The 18,813-nt window shown below is 53.3% G+C and overlaps 1 protein-coding gene across 1 annotated transcript; it reads right to left on the bottom strand.

Moving 5' to 3' along the window:
• Positions 1 to 17,375: 17,375 nt before the first annotated feature.
• On the bottom strand, positions 17,376 to 18,332 carry MRGPRD (MAS related GPR family member D). Its single transcript, XM_017515904.2, has one exon. The coding sequence runs from the start codon at positions 18,328 to 18,330 to the stop codon at positions 17,404 to 17,406; it is 927 nt and encodes a 308-aa protein (XP_017371393.2). The 5' UTR covers positions 18,331 to 18,332; the 3' UTR covers positions 17,376 to 17,403.
• Positions 18,333 to 18,813: the final 481 nt, after the last annotated feature.

Genomic DNA, 18,813 nt, shown 5'->3' with positions numbered 1-18,813 from the left:
GGAGGGTGAGGCGATTAGTGGTTTCATTGTCAGCTTACAAGGAGATCAGTGATTTCTTTGGGAAAACCTTTCACATCACTGTCAGAGGTCTTACCCCTGGGGCAGGCCGTTTTCCCTGGTGTGGCAGAATAATGGCTCCCCGGCATTGTCTGCCCATGTCCTGATCCCTAGGATCTGTGAGTATGTTACCTTACATGGCAGAGGAGACTTTGCAGGTATGATTGAATTAAGAATCTTGAGACTCAAACCGTTGAGGCCAGATATGGTGGCTGATACCTGTAATCCCAGCGCTGAAGCTGAGGCAGGAGGACTGAGACCAACCAGGGCAACATAGTAAGACCTAGTCTCTATGAAAAATAAAAAATTAGCTGGGTGGGTGGCGCACGCCTGTAGTCCCAGCTACTCGGCAGGATGAAGTGGGAGGATGGCTTGAGCCCAGGAGGTGGAGGCTGCAGTGAGCCGTGACCGCACCACTGCACTCCAGCCTGGGTCACAGAGAAAGACCCTGTCTCAAAAAAATAGAAAAGAAAGAAAAGAAATTGCTCTGAATTATTGTGGTGGGCCCAGTGTATTCACAAGAGTCCTGAAGAGAGAGAGGCATGAATGTAAGAGACAGAGGCGGTGATGGCGTGATGGAAACAGAGAGACCGGAGGTGCCATCCTGCTGGCTTTGGAGAGGGAGGGAGGGGCTGCCCACCAAGGATGACAGGTGGCCTCCAGAAGCTAGAAAGGCAAGGAACAGGCCAGGCGTGCTGCCTCACACTTGTAATCCCAGCACTATGGGAGGCCGAGGCCGGCAAATCACCTGAGGTCAGGAGTTTGAGACCAGCCTGGCCAATATGGTGAAACACCGTCTCTACTAAAAATACAAAAACTAGCCAGGCATGGTGGGTGCCTGTCATCCTAGCTACTCGGGAGGCTGAGGCAGGAGAATCGCTTGAAGCCAGGAGGCGGAGGTTGCAGTGAGCCAAAATCGCGACATTGTACTCCAGCCTGAGCATCAGAGTGAGACTCTGTCTCCAAAAAAAAAAAAAAAAAGGCAAGGAGCAGATTCTGTTCTCCATATTCCACAAGGAAGGCAGTCCTGCCAACCTGTGCAGCCTGTGTTGGCCTCGGACCTCCAGAACTGTAAGGTAACACATTTGTGTTGTTCTGAGCTGTGAAATTGGCGGTCACTTCCTCCAGCAGCCATCCTCCCTCTCCAGGTAACTCATGCACCTGGTAAAGAATCCTCTTTCTGCGCAGGGAGCTGGAGTCTCCCCCCACCGGCGTGCACGTTGATTTTTTCTCCAGTATTCAGAATGGCGCCTCATCCCTGTCTGGGTCCCACCTGGTGCCCCGGGTGCAGCCTTGAGCTTTGACATAGAGGATCCTAAGCATTTGCCCGTGTTTTGTTTTTTTTTTAATTGTACTTTAGGTTCTGGGGTACATGTGCAGATCATGCGGGATTGTCGCATAGGTACACACAAGACCTGGCAATGTGATTTGCTGCCTCCATCCCCATCACCGGTACCTAGCATTTCTTCCCACATTACCCTTCCCCAACTCCCCCTCCCCGCTGTCCCTCCTCCACCCCCCAAACAGACCCCAGTGTGTGATGTTCCCCTCCCTGTGTCCACGTGTTCTCATTATTCAACACCCGCCTATGAGTGAGAACATGCGGTGTTTGATTTTCTGTTCTTGTGTCAGTTTGCTGAGAATGATGGTTTCCAGATTCATCCATGTCTCCCCTGTCACCCTGTCTCCCCTGTCACCCTGGCCTCCCATGTCACCCTGGCCTTCCCCGGTCACCCTGGCCTCCTCTGTTACCCCGGCCTCCCATGTCACCTGGGTCTCCTTCTGTCACTCAGGCCTCCTCCAGTCACCCTGGCCTCCCCAGGTCACCCCGGCCTCCCCTGTCACCCTGGCCTTCCATGTCACCCTGGCCTTCCATGTCACCCGGCCTCCCATGTCACCTGGGCCTCCCTCTGTCACTCAGGCCTCCTCCAGTCACCCTGGCCTCCCCAGGTCACCCCGGCCTCCCCTGTCACCCTGGCCTTCCATGTCACCCTGGCCTTCCATGTCACCCGGCCTCCCATGTCACCCTGGCCTTCCCCAGTCACCCCGGCCTCCCCGGTCACCCCAGCCTCCCCTGTCACCCGGCCTTCCACGTCACCCTGGCCCTCCCCGGTCACTCCGGCCTCCCTTGGTTCCTGTGCCTGTTTGTCTCTGGCACATGGTAACCTGGATGCTCCAAGTTTGACGCAGACTCCAGGAGTAGCCCAGCTATGGAAAATGGAATGTAGGCAGTTCAAGAGCCAGATACACCATGGCCAGTATTTGGGATGAAGGCTCATCCTCTGAGAGCCTGCCATACCTCACGGGGTTGACATCTTTCAGCTGACCCTTGGTGGGCCCAGGAGCAAGATGGAGGGCGCCCGCTTAGGCTCGGCTGGGTTGCCTCCTGAAGGGGCAGCGGTGGCCTCATGCTGGCCCCCAGGGTGTGCCCAGGTGGCTCTCACCTACTGCGAGCCTGCTTGTCGAAAGGGCCCAGGGTTCTACCTTGGGGATAACACTGCCCAGTGACAGTGATGGATGGGCCCAGGACCTGCACATCCCTTCCTCAGCAGCTGGGGGTGGGAGGGGGATATCATTGTCCCTGTTGCACAGATGAGAAAACAGAGGCTCAAAGAGGGTGCCAATGGGTGGCAGTGATGGAGCTGGAGCCAGTCCTGAGCTGGTCCTTTCCTTCAATCACTGGGGCCCCTGGGAGGGCGGTGCTTCCCCCTGCTCACGTGCATAACCCGAGGGCAAACTCCAGGTGCAGTGGGGAGTCAACAAAGACCCACTTACTGCCATGGCGAGTTTCATTTTTGAAGTCACAGCTCAACTCAATTCCAAATTGTGTAGAAGTGATGGGTCTAACAGATCAGGATACAGAAAGAGCAGAGTCAAAGGAGGTGAGCAGATAAACATGCAAGCGCCAGCCCGCGCAAAGCTGCTGAGCTCTGTGACTACCAGACAAGACAGGCTGTTAGGGAAACACCGGGAATTTAGGATTAAGAGGAAAACATCCTAAGTTATCACAAAAGATCCGGTTCCCAGAAGATACAACACTCGTGCATTTGTATGCTCCGAATAACATAGCCTCAAAATAAATAAAGCAGCAGCCCCTGCGTAGCCTGGCTTTTTTTATTCCGAAGTCAGATTTTGTTGACTGACTGTCAGCTTTGCTATCAGCCTTGGGCAAAGTAAGAGTCAGGACTTCCTCTCAGGGAGTTTTCCCTGCAGTGGGGAGAGAAAACCACAGATGCAGGAAACAGCTAGTGGAGACCAGTGGCCAGCACCAGCCGAAGAGGGTATTGGTCGGGTATTGTAGACGCTCACACTGGCAGGGAGGTGCCCATCAGCCGCCTTCATTCATGCAGTCGCATGCATGCCTGTCCACACGAACACCAGTGCTCCTACCCGGGCTCAGGGGAGACTCACCGGGGTTATGTTGTTCAGAGGGGGCCCTCTCGAAATTGAGTGTGGGCTTCAGCCACCTGCCTTACCCCACCCTTGAGACCGCCACCCCCTTCTTCGCCTGGATAATCAGTGCTGGCCTGCCAAGTGAGAGCATTCCCCAAACCTGTCCTGAGCCCCTCTCTGTGCCAGGCAAGGCCTGAGGCCTGGGGCACAGCAGTGACCAAAGCAGATGTGGTCCCTGCCCTCCCGGGGGATGCGTATGCATGTCACGTATCAGACAGCGGTAACTGCACGTGGCAAGGAAATGAAGTGAGGTGGGAATATTGAGGGAGGGGTGTGTGCTGTATTACTTCATACAAGGTAGTTGTCAAAGGCCTCTGTGAAGAGGTGGCATTGAGCAGTGACCTAAAGTGAATAAGGAGTAAAGGCCAGGCGCGGTGGCTCACGCCTGTAATCCCAGCACTTTGGGAGGCCGAGGTGGGTGCATCACCTGAGGTCAGGAGTTCGAGACCAGCCTGGCCAACATGGTGAAACTCCGTCTCTACTAAAAATACAAAAATCAGTTGGGCGTGGTGGTGGGGGCCTATAATCCCAGCTACTCGGGTGGCTGAGGCAGGAGAATTGCTTGAACCCGGGAGGTGGAGGTTGCAGTGAGCCAAGATCCTGTCACTGCACTCCAGCCTGGGGGACAGAGTGAGACTCTGTTTCAAAAAAAAGAAAGAAAGTGAGGGGTAGAGCCCTGCACACAGTGGGGGAGCCCTGCACACAGTGGGGGAGCCCTGCACACAGTAGGGTAGGTACTCTGGGCAGACGGAGCAGCAAGTATGGAGTCCCTGAGGCTTGGCGGCCTGGAGGGAGGGTGCAGAGTGGTCAGGAGATGAGGGCTGGTGGGCAGGCGGAGCTGATCACATGGCTGGACTGCTGCGGCTCCAGAGTCCATGCAGGAAGCACAGGGCTGCGAAGGCGAGGGTGACGTGAAGTCCCACTGCGTGCGCCAGTGCACCAAGAGCTGTAGGCCCCACACCAGGAAGGCCGTTCTTACTCCATCAAGCACGTGTGAAAGGCCTGCTGTACACGTGCCCTGTGCAGTGCTGGGGCCCATTGGGGTTAGGGTGTGTCTCCTGGGGGGGCACCGACCCAGTGGGCTGGCAGTAACCTGGGTGAGGTGTGCCCACCCAGCTGCCCTGTTCCTGGTCTGCAGGCCTCTGGTGAACAGGGCTGGCAGAGACCTGTGGTCCCAATGGATGCCATGGCCCCTGAGTGCCCCTCCCCTACCGACCTCCCCCGTGTCCTGGCTGGGTCTTCTAGATCTCGACCTGTCTGCTGGCTGCCATTCAAGGCTGGGAGAAGCAGCTGGTGCAGCCTTGCTGGTGCCCGCAGCCCCCCACAGGCCACTCCACACGTCCCCTGTCCAGGGCCATCTGTGCTGCTCAGATGGCTGAGCACACGCTGCCAGCTCTGGACTCTTCACCTGCGCTGCTCTTCGGTGGCTACATGTACAGGAAGGGCCTGCAGGCCATTAGACGGGGACCCTCTCTAGCCCTTCCCTGAGCTCCCCAAGCCCCCCACCCATTGCCCTTGTTGCCCCGATTCTTCTCCAGGACCCCTGGGACCTCTCTCTCAGAAACTTGGGAATTAAAGCGTGGGCACCTGGTGCAGCAGCGTCCCAGCAGCTGCCCGAGGCCGTGGGTGTCTGTGCCGGCCGCGCGGTGCCCATGCCTTGCTGGTGGTTAGAATTTTCATGTGGCCAGGCCTGCAGACCTCATTCTCCTTCTCAGTGGGTCTCACTGTCATCCACCTCCGTGCCTGGCCCACACTAACTACCTGCCAGTTAAGTGACCGCTGGGCGCTGGGGTCAGGAAAAGCAGGGAGCTGGGGGCAGGGCTGTGCATGGCTGGCCACGGCCTCAGGCCTGGGCAGGAGGCAGGGGCGGGCAGCTCAGGGCTGGGGTGTCGGAGGCACCGCTCGCAGACCCCCTTCTTGCTGGTACCTGCTGGGGGTGTTTCCCTCTCTTCCAGCTTGGGATTCTCCTGCCCTGCCTGGCGGACCCCAGCCCCCAGGGGGTCCCGCAGCCTCTGCCTGCTCTGACTGTCCATGGGGAAGCAGGCAGCTGGGTGAGGTGCCCAGTGTTGCTGAACTGGGTCTGCGTCTGCTGGGGAAGGGCCACCCAGTAGAGGACAAACCTGGAGACGCCGAGGGTCAGGCACCCACGAGGAGCAGCGGCCTCTGTCTCCCGCGTCCTGTGTGCTTGAGGCTCACACTGACGCCGCCAGGATGGAGGGCTAGGGCGCAGGCGTGCGTAGTCGCAGAGTGTAGACGCCCCTAGGTAACTGGTGTGGGCGGATTTGCGTCCTCATCCACCCGAGTCAAGCTGGATCCTTTTAATCACGAGGTGATTACAAACAGCAAAACCCCTCACCCTGCCCTATGCTCTGAGCAGCCCCTCCCCCTTCTTGCCCTAACTAAGCTGGCCCCTCTGCTGAGGACCCTTCTGACCACAGTCTTCCAAGCCCTAGTCCAGGTGCAAGGTGGGGTCTCCCTGCTCCTTGTCCAGACCACTCCCTGACGTCACCCACGCCATTGGGTCCTACGCCTCTTCTCCCTGGGCTGTCACTGGCCACCCCTGGCCACGCCCTTCACTCCCAGGTCTTTGGCGGGGGGCTGGGCTTATTCCTCTTCCTGGCCATGGTGGCCAAGTGCCAGGGGGGCGAGGCTCCCAGTCTGCTGTCCCCAGTTGGAGCCCACTCCTTTTCTTTTTTTTTTTTTGAGATAGAGTCTTGCTCTGTTGCCCAGGCTGGAGTGCAATGGCACAATCTTGGTTCACTGCAACCTCTGCCTCCCAGATTCAAGCGATTCTCCCGTCTCAGCCTCCCGAGTAGCTGGGATTACAGGTGCATGCCAGCATTCCCTGCTAATTTTTGTATTTTTAGTAGAGATGGGGATTCTTCATGTTGGCCAGGTTGGTTTCGAACTCCTGACCTCAGGTGATCCACCTGCCTCGGCCTCCCAAAGTGCTGGGATTACAGGCATGAGCCAGTGTGCCCGCCTAGGTATTTCTCCATAGCAGTGTGAGGGTGAGGTAATATAAAGACTGAGCTGCTTCAATCAATCCCAGACAATGCAGGGAAATTTGGTTATTTTTCCATGCAGAACAAATTTGTTCTTCCTCCGAGGAGGCCTCTTGGGTTTCTGCTATCTTTGCGTTCCAGGTGGGGTTCTGTGGGTTGACATTTGGCCCAGGCCAGCCACAGTATAGTCTACCTCCTGACCAAGTTCACTGTTTCAGGAACGGGCGTGCGGCTCCAGCTGCTCTAGCTGTTGTGGCTCCTGGCTCACCTTCTGCTGGGGTTTTGGAGAAGCGTTGGGCTCTCAGCAGGAGAACAGAGGACCACCAGGTCTTCCTGGTAGCACGCTCGCCCTCGCAGGCTGGAGCTGGCCTGAAAAAGACTTAACAAAGGAAGCCAAAGCTGGGAGCTGGGGAGAGCCAGCCTGCTGATCACACCAGGATCCAGGTACTCCTGAGGCAGGATCACACCAGGATCCAGCCATGCCTGACACAAGACCGTGCCATGGATGTTTTCACTGTGGGTGCCGTAACCTCTGAGGAGAGAGCCTAATGCCAGTTACACGGTTTCCATCTCTCAAAACTGTAGGATTCCAGGCTGATGGGGAAACTGCTACCTGGGAGTGGGGTGTTGCATATGGCAAACTAGTGTGTGGCATTGGTGGGGTCTGCGTGGGGTGTGGAGGTGGCCAATGAGCTTCTTCTCAATGCCCAGCTGTGCCATCTGCAATGCTGGTGGGGAGGTGGTGAGTTGTGCAGGTTCACTTTGTGTAAACTCCGATGCTGTGCTCCTACCGTGTGTGTCTGCTGGGGAAGGCCGGACATGCATTTGCCGGGACTGCTATTACAAAGCCACAGGCCAGGCGGCTTACACGACAGACACTGATTCTCCCACAGTCCTAGAGGCTGGAGGTCTGAGATCAAGGTTTCAGCTGGGCTGGTTGCCCCTGAGGCCTCTGTCCTTGGCTTGCAGACTCTGTTGCCTTCTCCCTCTGTCACTCAGGCTGGAGTGCAGTGGCTCGATCTCCGCTCACTGCAACCTCCACCTCCCGGGTTCAAGCAATCCTCCTGCCTCCACATCCCGAGTAGCTGGGATTACAGGCGCGTGCCACTAATTTTTTGTATTTTTAGTAGAGACTGGGTTTTACCGTGTTAGTCAAGATGGTCTCCATGTCCTGACCTCACAATCTGCCTGCCTTGGCCTCCCAAAGTGCTGGGATTACAGGCGTGAACCACCGTGCCAGCCTGAATAGAAATTTCTTTCTAAGCAAGAGGATTGCTTGAGCCCAAAGCTTTAAGTTCATCCTGGGCAACATACCAAGACCCCATCTCTACAAAAAAATTTAAAAAATAGCTAGGTGTAGTGGCTTGCACCTGTAGTCCCAACCACTCAGGAGGCTGAGGCAGGGGGACCACTGGAGCCCAGGAGTTCAAGGCCACAGTGAACTATGATTGTGCCACTGCACTCCAGCTTAGGCAACATAGTGAGACGCTGTCAAAAAAAAATAAAAAAGAAAGAAAGAAAAGAAAGAAAGAGAAAGAAAGAAAGAAAAGAAAAGAAAGAAAGAAAAAAATATTTCTCTCAGTTCTGGAGGCTGGGAAGTCCAAGGTCAAGGTGCCAGCAGACTTGACCCCTCCCAGCCTTGGCTTCACAGAGGTGCCTCTTCCTATGTCCTCACATGGCTGAAGGGCAAAAGGGGCTGCCCAGTTTCCCTGACCCCTTTCATAAGGGCACTAATCACCTCCTAAAGTCCTCATCTCTTAATACTATCACATTGGTGACTAAGTTTCAACATACGAATTTTGAAGGGACACGTACCCTCAAACTGTAGCAAGAGTCAAGTGACCTAAGCTTGTAGGCAGCGATGGATGCCCCGCTCCAAGCTGAAGTCCTGGCAAGCGGGCGTTCTGCCAGCCAACCTGAGAAAGTCCCTCCAGCACACAATTCCTGCCTGAGAAGCTGGATGGTGTCCCAACTGTGAGAGCCATCTGTCCCCTCAGCTGTGACCCGGGGATGGGGACAAAGCAGATGAGCCCTGCTGGGGAAACAGAAATCAAGACCTAAAGGAACACTCGGACTCACAAACACAAAATGAGCGGATTTTATCAGTGAGCAGCAGCAGCAAGCAACAGCCCAGCCCACAATGTGGGAGGCAGCCGCACGTGGCTACCACGCTAGGGTGGATTTTGAGCTGTTTCCATGGAATGAAAACGACTGTTCGCTGCTATTCCAGCTTGTGTTGATAATTACATTGACGCAGCGAGATGTCCTGATTTTCCTACCTCTTTTTTTTCTCTGTTGCATTATGATTTAATCTAATTGCACAAAAATTTGAAATTACAACTCCTCCTATTTTCTAAGAGGAAGGCTATACATGTCTCCATATTCAATTCTGCACTGTTATATTTGAACCATGTTGTGAACTTTATGTCGTGATGGGTCAGCTTAGAATTCCCATGCAACACCTCAAATTATAAAATGGAAGCAATTTTTTGAACTGTGGAAAGTTCTCATGCCAAAGACACAAGCAACTTTTAATGGGCAACTTACTTACCTCTTTTTTTTTTTAGACCGAGTCTTTCTGTCTCTTGCCCAGGCTGGAGTGCAGTGGCATGATCTCAGCTCACTGCAGCCTCCGCCTCCCAGGTTCAAGCAATTCCGTCTCACCCTCCTAAGTAGCTGAGACTTCAGGCGTGCACCACCATGTCTGGCTAATTTTTGGATTTTTAGTAGAGACGGGGTTTCACCATATTGGTCAGGCTGGACTTGAACTCCTGACCTCAGTTGATCCACCCACCTCCACCTCCACCTCCCAAAGTGCTGGGATTACAGGCGTGAGCCACCAGACCCGGCTTTACCTGCCTCTCTTGTCAGTCCTCCCATGGCTGTGTCAGCAGTGAGAACCCCTATAGTCACATTCTTTGACATTTCTCAGGAGGATTGAGTTCAGTTCCCTACAGTGTCCCTTCCCCCCACCCCCCCTGGAACATTGCACAACTGACAGAACCAGGTTGCAGACTAGGAAAAGCTTGGAGGGGCATCATGGCCCTGCTGCCAATGTAAGGACCGTGACTTTGCAACGCCTTGGCTTTGATTATGGGAGTTGACGGAACACATATATTCCACGAGACAACCATGCTTTTAAGAGAGGTGGAGGCCAGCCAAATCCCAAACTTGCCTCAACCTCCCAAAGTGCTGGGATTACAGGCGTGAGCCACCGTGCCTGATCTGAGTAGAAATTTCTTTCTAGGCAAGAAGACTGCTTGAGCCCGGGGTTTTAAGTTCAGCCTGGGCAACATACCAAGACCCCATCTCTACAAAAATGCTTCCTTAGAAGGAGGGTTTTCTGGAAGGGGTTCCAGCCAATGTCCATGACGTCCCATTTGCTAAAACAAGCCCAGGTGTGGTCCGGTGGGGGACTGCGACCTCACTTCTGGCTTCACGTGAGTTTAACGTGCCCCAGACTTGGACAGCCAGCCTGTTGTACCCTGCTGGTTCCATGATTCGTTTTGGGAAAAGTACATCCATCTCTAGTCCAAGAAGACTCGATTGTGATTTATCCAACAAGAGTCAGTCCCAGGAGTTTCCTGGGAAAGACTGTGGAGAAGGAACTCTCCTCCTTCTGGAGCCACGGAGCTGGTAGAATGAAAGTCTTCACAGTGGGAACACTCACGGGGAGTGCCTGCCTGAGAAAAAGGTCACAGCGGAGAGCAGAGCTGACGGAGAGCAAGAAACAGGTTCCTGATGACACCATTGGATCACCTGGACCGACCCATGCCTGAAGCCATATTTTCCAGCTTTTCATCACTAAAGCCAATGCATTCCTTTCCCTTTGATCCGGTTTGACTTCAGTTTCATTCTCTTGCTGCCCAAAACATCTCCACCACTTATGCAGTTACCCAGGTGACATAATATGCATCTGTGTTCCTTGGTTGAGACAGCTATAATCAGCCCTGTCTGAGTTAAGGAAAAAATAAAAAGAAAGACATTCATTGGAAGTCTGTGAAGGAGCTGCTGAATTGACTGGTACCTGAAGAACACTCTGGAGAACAGGAGCTACTCACGGGTGAGGCATGGCCAAGGGCGCCATATTGGTTAGGTCTGATTTCTTTCACTGTCATAATTTCCTCGGTTATAATGTTTGCAAAGGTGGCTTCAATCAGAAGGAGCTGGAGCCAACAGTCAAGGAGTGGCCAGAGGAATTTGATTCCAGGACTGGTTCTGCCACTTGGCAGCTGTCGCTGTCTAAGGGAGACAATCTTCCCATCTATGTCAGGCAGTGACCCGAAGGTTAAAACAGACCATGATGTTCTGTCTCATGCGCACGGATGAGGGAGAGGAGGCTTCAGGTCATGACGACTGGCCATTGTGCCCCAAAGACTGGACAGAAAGTAAAAGCTCAGACATTCACCTGGTGTCCACAACAGACACAGGCACGTAACAGGGGTCTGAGAAACGTTTATTCCGTAGATGAATAATTACCTTAATAGCCTGTTAATTTCAGAGCATCAGTTCCTAGACAGTATCACAGATGGCGAACATGAAGAGTTAGGGAAAAAGAAAACAGCGTGAATTTGCATCGTGGGACAATGCTGTGGCGTACTGATTGTGCTTTGCTTTTCCTGCAGTCCTTTTCTGCCCCTTTCTTTCCTCTCTTGCAAACAAGGCAGGAGGCGCTCTGGTGGAGACAGTGGGAACTTGCCCACACTGCCTCTCCTGGTCCTCCAGGGTGCATGGCTGGACTACATTTCCCAGACTCCTTTGTGGTATGGGTCACATGACTGAACTCTGGCCAGTGGAATGCTTCATGGTAGGGGCCCACCATGTTAAATCTCTTCTCTCTCTTCTCATCCTCTGGCTGAATGAGAGGTCATGAGGACCTGGCAGAGGGCAGGGCCGTAAGGTAGAAGTGAGGTAGGAGGTGGACCTGGACTCCAGAGGCAGGGTTTGGACTCTTGGCCAGATTGAAGACTAGTTGAAACAGGGAAGAGGGGAAAGCTCTGAGCTTAAGGCACGCCCACCGGTGCCCTGTCAGTTTACCATCGCCATGGCAACACCTGGAAGTTACCACCCCTTTTCCATGACCACCATCTGATGACCTAGAAGTTTCTACATAATCTACCCCTTAACTTGCATGTAATTAAAAGTGGGTATAGGCCAGGTGTGGTGGCTCACACCTGTAACCTCGGCACTTTGGGAGGCTGACACAGGTGGATTGCTTAAGCCCAGGAGTTCAAGATCAGCCTGGGCAACATAGTGAGACCTCCTCTCTATAAAAAATACAAAAATTAGCTGGGTGTGATGGTGTGTGCCTTTTGTCCCAGCTACTAGGGAGACCTAGGTGGTAGGATACCTGACCTCGGGAGGCAGAAGTTGCAGTGAGCTGAGATGGCACCACTGCACTCTAGCCTGGGCAACACGGCAAGACTCTGTATCAAAAAAAAAAATGTGGATAGAAATGTGAGTTCTGCTGCTCTGGGCACAGTGCCTCACTGCCCATGGGGCGGCGTGCTCTGCAGGGAGCAGCACCTCTGCTACTGTGCACTGCCACTCAATGACAGTTTCTGTCTAACATCACTGGCTTGAGATGTTGATCACCACCTGCAGAGGTCTGTCCTGCAGACCCTGACTCAACGACGGATGGATACATGCACTCACACGCACCAGAATACAGTGAATCAAGTGGGCTAGGGATGGTTGTCAGCTGCTCTCAGAGGGCGATTGCAGCTAACCGACCACCACTCCTTGTCCTTCCTTGCATTTATTCAGCGTAGATTTAATAACAGAGGTTCTCAGTCAACACACTTGTAGATAATTAGCATGGTTAAAAGAGTGATTTTATGAGTGATAAGAGGTTTTGGTTCCAGGGCCCAGAACAAACACCATTAATGGGTAATCCCCTTTCAGCCTCCCCGAGAGGACCATCAGCACAAAGTCTACACGAGGATACAAATCAGAGTAGGGACAAAGGAACGCAGGTTACATAGATTTAACTGGGGAAGCTTTCATTACCCTAATCTTCACCTTAGGACCTAATGCTCTAACGCAAGAACTGGCTGCCTTCAGCCTGTTCCATAAGTTAATAAAAACCATTCAGCCTTCCGAAAGGTTAGAGACTATAATCTTATAACCTTCCCCTAATATTTCCCTTAACATTTTGCCAGCCACCCTAAGTGAATCCCAACACTGACTCACCCTTGAATTTCTTCCTGGGCACAGCCAAGAACCCTCCTGGCTAAGCCCCAGTTTGAAGGCTCACCTGTCCTATGTCATCAGGAGCCTGGGTCTCTGAGTGACAGAAGGGAGCTGAGCCTCCCATCGACCTACATTGGTCTATGGCATGAGCAAGAAAACTTTCATTATGCTAAGCTGTGATAGTAGAGAACTCTTTCTTACGGCAATTAGCCAGTGGAGGCGATGGAGGCTGCAGATAAATTTGGGACCCTGCAATCAAAAATCAGGTGACCTGACAAAGGATGCCACAGGAAGTACATGACCACAAGAACTGAGGGGACAATACCCAGTCTGTGGGAAGCCACGACTGAGAGGCAACTCCTGGGATGAGGGGTGGGGAGCCTGGAGTTGGCTGGGCCCTCACTGGGCTGACCACACCCAAGTCTCTGCCAAGAGTCCTACTGGGGCCTCCAGAGAAAGGAAGAGCTCCGTGATAGAAAATAAAGAACTTGGTACTGTCCGCCTCCTGATGCCGGAGTCTGCAGAACTCATGCATGTGGTGTTCGTCTCTGTTACAAACAAGCCATCTGGAAGCCACCTATTTCCAAACCAAACCAAGCTGTGTTTGTTGGGCTGATCAAGCTGTTCTTGTCAGGAATTCCTTTCTGGACTCACTTTTGATTGTTTAGAACATGTTTTCTTGATCCAGTTCCCTGTGGCAGCCCACAGGGGCCTCAGAAAGAGGGCAGGGTGGGGTTGATTTTTCCCATGACACCGCTGGGGAAAGAGAGACTGCCAAGGGGGAATGCCTGGCCTTAGGGAACCCAGAAGGCAGAGGGGAGCCCCCGTCTCCTCACTCCCAGAGCCAGGCCCTGTCCCTGTCAGTGAGTGGGTGGGAGGACCCCCATCCTCCCTCACGTCTGGTTCTCACCTGGGACCCCACACGGCTGAACCTTGGGGTGGGATTGGGGAGATCGGGACTCAACAAGAAAACTTGTTTCAGCGAAGGGTTGAACTATCAGCGTGGACTCTGCTACTGGAGTGCTATGGTTATTCACGAGGGAATCTCCATCACTCTCATGTGGCCAGAGGGCTGGACCACTCCTGGTTGGATCCAGAGTTTGTGGGATGTAAAATTTATACGGGATTTGGGGCGTTTTTAAAGGGGGAAGAAAAGAAGGAAGGAAAGTTACAAGTACAAAATTAGGTATGAAAATGAATGATTATTTAGAATGAGAGTAAATGAAACATTGTTTTAAAGCAAGGTGACAGCACAAACTTCATAAAATATCAAAAACGCTTTAATGTTTTGAATAATTAGCTGCTTAACTAACCTTTCTAATATTTGTCCTACATTTTTTGGCTGAATACTGTTGCCCGGTTCTTCATAGGTCAATTTTGTACATTTTCTATGGAGAAAAGAGAAAGATAATTGTATTTTTTCCTCATTGATTGGATTTATTTTAAGTGATTGATAGCTGGATATATAAAACATGCAACTTCACACAGAGACATTTTTCTCATTTGTATTCCTGCTGTAGCATTTTGGATATGAAAACTGAGTGTCTGATAAAAATGGTACTTTACACATTTCCCAGAGAAAAGAGGTATGGTATGTGTTCTGATTCCACATGCTGCATGAGCAAGCATCTCACTAACAGGTGAGACCTGTTCTGAGCAGGCACCCATGAGAACAGAACCCCCAACTCGGGATTGTCCACCTGCGGATCGGAGGATTTTTCTTTAAGCTACTTTCTGATTCTGTACGTTTCTTTTTTTTTTTTTTTTTTTTTTTTTTTTTTTTATTTTTTTTTTTTTTTTTTTTTTTTTTTTTTTTTTTTTTTGTGATGGAATCTTGTTCCGTCACCCAGACTGGAGTGCAGTGGCGTGATCTCGGCTCACTGAAACCTCTGCCTCCTGGGTTCAAGCTATTCTCTTGCCTCAGCCTCCCGAGTAGCTGGGACTACAGGCATGCAGCACTATGCCTGGCTAATTTTTTTGTATTTGTAGTAGAGGTAGGATTTCACCATGTTGGCCAGGCTGGTCTTGATCTCCTGACCTCGTGATCCGCCTGTCTTGGCCTCCCGAAGTGCTGGGATTACAGGCGTGAGCCACCGCGCCCGGCATGTGTTCATTTTTTCAGGCAGTGCTTTCCACGATGCCCGGGAGCTGGCACAGCAGGCAGTGGGAACATTCCTGAGGGCCATTCCTACCCTGGGATGCTGGAAGTTGTCTAACCACACACGGAAGTGATCAGAAACCACATACATGGACCTCACTAAGCCCAAACTGCAGGGACCCCCTAACTCCTCTTCCACTCAGCCCCATTCTGCCACATACCTGTAGGGTCACCAGCGCCACCTGACCTAAAGTGGAGTGTGATGGAGGAACCAGAGTAGAAGGTGTAACAGACATATCATTTTGTAAGTTTTTTGTTGTTGTTGTTTTGGTGACGGAGTCTTGCCCTGTCTCCAGGCTGGACTGCAGTGGCGCAATCTCGGCTCACTGCAACCTCTGCCATCCAAGTTCAAGCGATTCTCCTGCCTCAGCCTCCAGAGTAGCTGGGACTACAGGCATGCACCACTATGCCAGACTGATTTTTTTTTTTTTTTTTTTTTTTTTTTTTTAATCGAGATGAGGATTCACCATATTGGCCAGGATGGTCTCAAACTCCTGACCTCATGATCAGCCTGCCTCGGCCTCCCAAAGTGCTGGGCTTACAGGTGTGAGCCACTGCGCCCCGCCTACTTTGTAGGTTTTATCGGAACATAAATTGTGTGAACAATTTCTAGGGCTCCTCCCCTTGCAAATGAGGTGGCCTGTGGTAGCCACTGACTGCTAAGGAGCAAGATGGTCCTTGTACCAGCTGTCAGCTTTAGACTGGGCTGCTTTGTTGCTGCCCAGATTGGAGAAGGGTCATGGAGCATGGGTTCTGTAGTCAGAAGAGATGGGTTAGGTCCTCAAGGGGACAAAACACGGGCCTCTTGAGCTCTAGGGCTATAAAGCACTGTACAGGCATCAGTTACTCTTGTTCAAGGCCAGTGCTGGTACCCAGCGCTCTGCTCGATGCCGGAATGACTGATAAACAGCTGCCACCCTGCCTCGCATGTCTCTCCGGGACACACAGACCTGGGGGGCTGAGCCCTAGATGGGAAAGTGGGTGACCCAGGAAAAGAAAGCACTCAGAGGTCATTTCTCCTTCTGGGAGGGCTGCATAGCCCCCAGCCCAGGGCAGTGGACACCCGGAGAGAGCCTGGGAAGGGGAGTCCTGTCCAGATGTACAGTCTCCGCGTCCCCATGAATGCCATCGCCCGCCACGGCACAGAACCGCAGGCTGTGGGAGTTGATTCCAGGGGTGTGTTTGACAGCTTACTGATGAGCTGTCTTCTCCTGTCTCAGGATCTGACCTGTGCCCTGGCTGGCTCAAACCCCCCATCTTTTGGGAGGAGACTGAGAATTGCTTCGGAAAGACGCCAAGAGAAAGAACAAGATGATTTCCTGCTTCTGACCTGGAAAGCAGGAGTTCGCAGCCAGGTGCCGGCCTTGCAGGCCAGGCTGCGCTCTGCAGACAGGATCACTCCCCTCCTGGCTCTCCTCCTCCCCCCTCACCTCTTTAAGTCCAGGACTGGCTCTGCAGGGACCTCCTGTCGTGCACCCCCTCCACACAAGCCCTGAGTCTGGAGGCTGGATGCCGGGTGGGAGGAAAGGGCTGTGATGTGTGGAAAGTGCTAGAAACATCCAAGCCTCGTTCTGGCCCAGAGGGTGGTGGGAGGGAAAGCGGGAGGGAGGAGAGTGGAACCGGCTGATGTGTGGCCCGGACGTTCCCTCTTTGGGCTTTTGGGCAATGTGAGGGGGCCCTGGGAGGGCCAGGTAGTCAGGTACAAGACTCTGGCTCTGGGGGACACTACCTGGCAGGCTGCCCTCCACCACCTGGGGCACTGTCCCATCAGCGTCCACTGGAGTGACCGCCAGTGAAGCCAGGCCAAGGCTCTTCCCTTCCCAGTGCAGCCTGGAGGAAAGTGAACAGCCCTGCCCTGGGCGTGAGGGGTGACAGGGCAAGGCAACCTCATAGCAAAGGCCAGGGGTCAAGGGCTGGCCAGGGGTCAGAGGGACAGTGGGACAGAGTCTCATGGCCTGCGGCCACTGAGATCTGGGCCAGCGACAGTGACACCGTTTACTTGGAGACTGCAGGCACACCTGGGGGAAGGGGTACGGGGGCACCGCCTCGATGGCCAGTTGGTGCCACCCAAAGACCAGCATAGGGCCACAAGATCACCCGAGGTCACCCGCCTCCTAGACGAAGGTGCCGTCTTAGGCAGAGAAGGTGGTTGGCAGGAGGAGCTTTCATATTCAAAGGAGACGCCTGTTACCCACCCACAGATAACCAGCTGAAAGCAGGGTAGAGCTAAAAGCTAATATTTCCCCCCAGCCAGATGATCTGCTACAAACAAAGAAATGACATCTTAACTCCCAGCAGGGTCGTGTGGTGAGATCCAGGACACAGGTGGTGTGGGGAGCTTTGACAGGCAGGGAAGTGACCCCACATGCAGCTGCAGAGTCCTTGGGGCTCCCCCAGGCAGGCTGGCCCGGCACTTGGCAAGGACGGAGTGGGAGGCAGCTCAGGGCTCAGGAATCTCCAGGGCACGGGCTGGCACAGATGGGAAGCGCCTGTGGGCAGCTCTTAAGGCCCCATCTCGTTGGTGGCCGTGGTGGGCATCTACTCACTTTCCAGCTCGGGCTCCTCTCGAAGCGCCCGCTGGAGCACAGCCCCCAGGGACCCCTGCAGCCTGTGGCTCCTCCAGCTGCCCACCAGGAAGTAGATGATGGGGTTGGCGCTGCTGCTCACGGACGAGGAGAGGCGTGACAAGCCAAAGCTCAGGAACATCACCTCGGGCGGCAGCCGCAACCAGAACAGCAGAAACCAATAGATGCCCAGGGGCAGGGAGCAGACGAGGAACACGAGGACAGAGGTCAGGGTCACCACAAACAGCCGAGTGGGCCGCCGCCGCCACTGCTGGGAGCTCCTACGCACCCGGACGAAGAGGGTCAGGCTGGACAGAGTCATCAAGGGGGTAAAGACCCCCATGATGAGGGAGGCCTGGGCCATGTCCATCCTGAAGCACCACTTTTCATTGAATAGCAAGAACTTGCTGCAGAAGGAAGAGGTCACCCCGTTCATCAGGAGACACAGCACCCAGAGCAGGGTGCACACCCAGGCTGACAGGTGCTGGGGCCTGTGACACTTGAACCAGATGGGGAAGAGGACGGAGAGACAGCGCTGCGTGCTGATGGCCGTCAGCAGGCTCAGGCCCGCAGTGTAGCCAAGGTACTTGAGCCTCTTCATCAGCTCGTGGACCTTGTTGACGGTGCTGGCCAGGGGCTGGGTTTCCAGGCTGAGCATGGAGGCCATGCAGAAGAGGAAGAGGAGGTCGGCTGCCGCCAGGTTGAGGATATAGATGTAGAAGGGGGTCCTGCGCGTGCGAAAGCTCAGCAGCCAGATCACCATGCCGTTGCCTGCCATCCCGCACAGGCAGGTGAACATGGCCAGGGTGCTCACCACCAGGTATACTGTGTACACCACGCTCCCTCGGAAATGGTTTAGGGCCGGCTCCGCGGTCCTGCTGCTGTTCAAAGTCTGGTTCATCCCTACGAGAGGAAGATGCATCAGTACGAAATTCTGTGTCGCTGGGACCATGGGGGATCCCTGGGAGCCCCTCGAATTTCCAGCTTCGGAGCTCTCCCTGTAGATTCTTTATGCAACAGACCACTACCGGGAGGCTTAACCTTTCACCACTCCTGGGACTCACTCAGCCCAAGTCTGCTGCCAGGGTCACCTTTATAGCTACAAAGTTGTTATCAATGCCCTTTATCAGGTTAAAAAATTCTCTTCTATCTTGATTTGAATTGTTTTTTAAATCATGGAGAGGAACTGACTTTTATCAAATGCTTTTTCTACATCTATTATAGAAAAAGCATTATCATCAATAGATGGAGAAAAAGTATTTGATAGAAGCATTTAATATCATTTTTTTCCTCCTGTAATGATCAAATCCTGTGGGTTAACTAAAAAAAAAAAAAAAAATTAGACCTTGGGGCTGGGTGTGGTGCTGCATGCCTGTAACCCCAG

This window comes from Cebus imitator, unplaced genomic scaffold, assembly GCF_001604975.1.
Source record: "Cebus imitator isolate Cc_AM_T3 unplaced genomic scaffold, Cebus_imitator-1.0 Scaffold564, whole genome shotgun sequence".
NCBI lineage: Eukaryota > Metazoa > Chordata > Mammalia > Primates > Cebidae > Cebus > Cebus imitator.
Note: the sequence above shows the minus strand (reverse complement) of the source record. Positions and strands in the feature narration are given on the sequence as shown.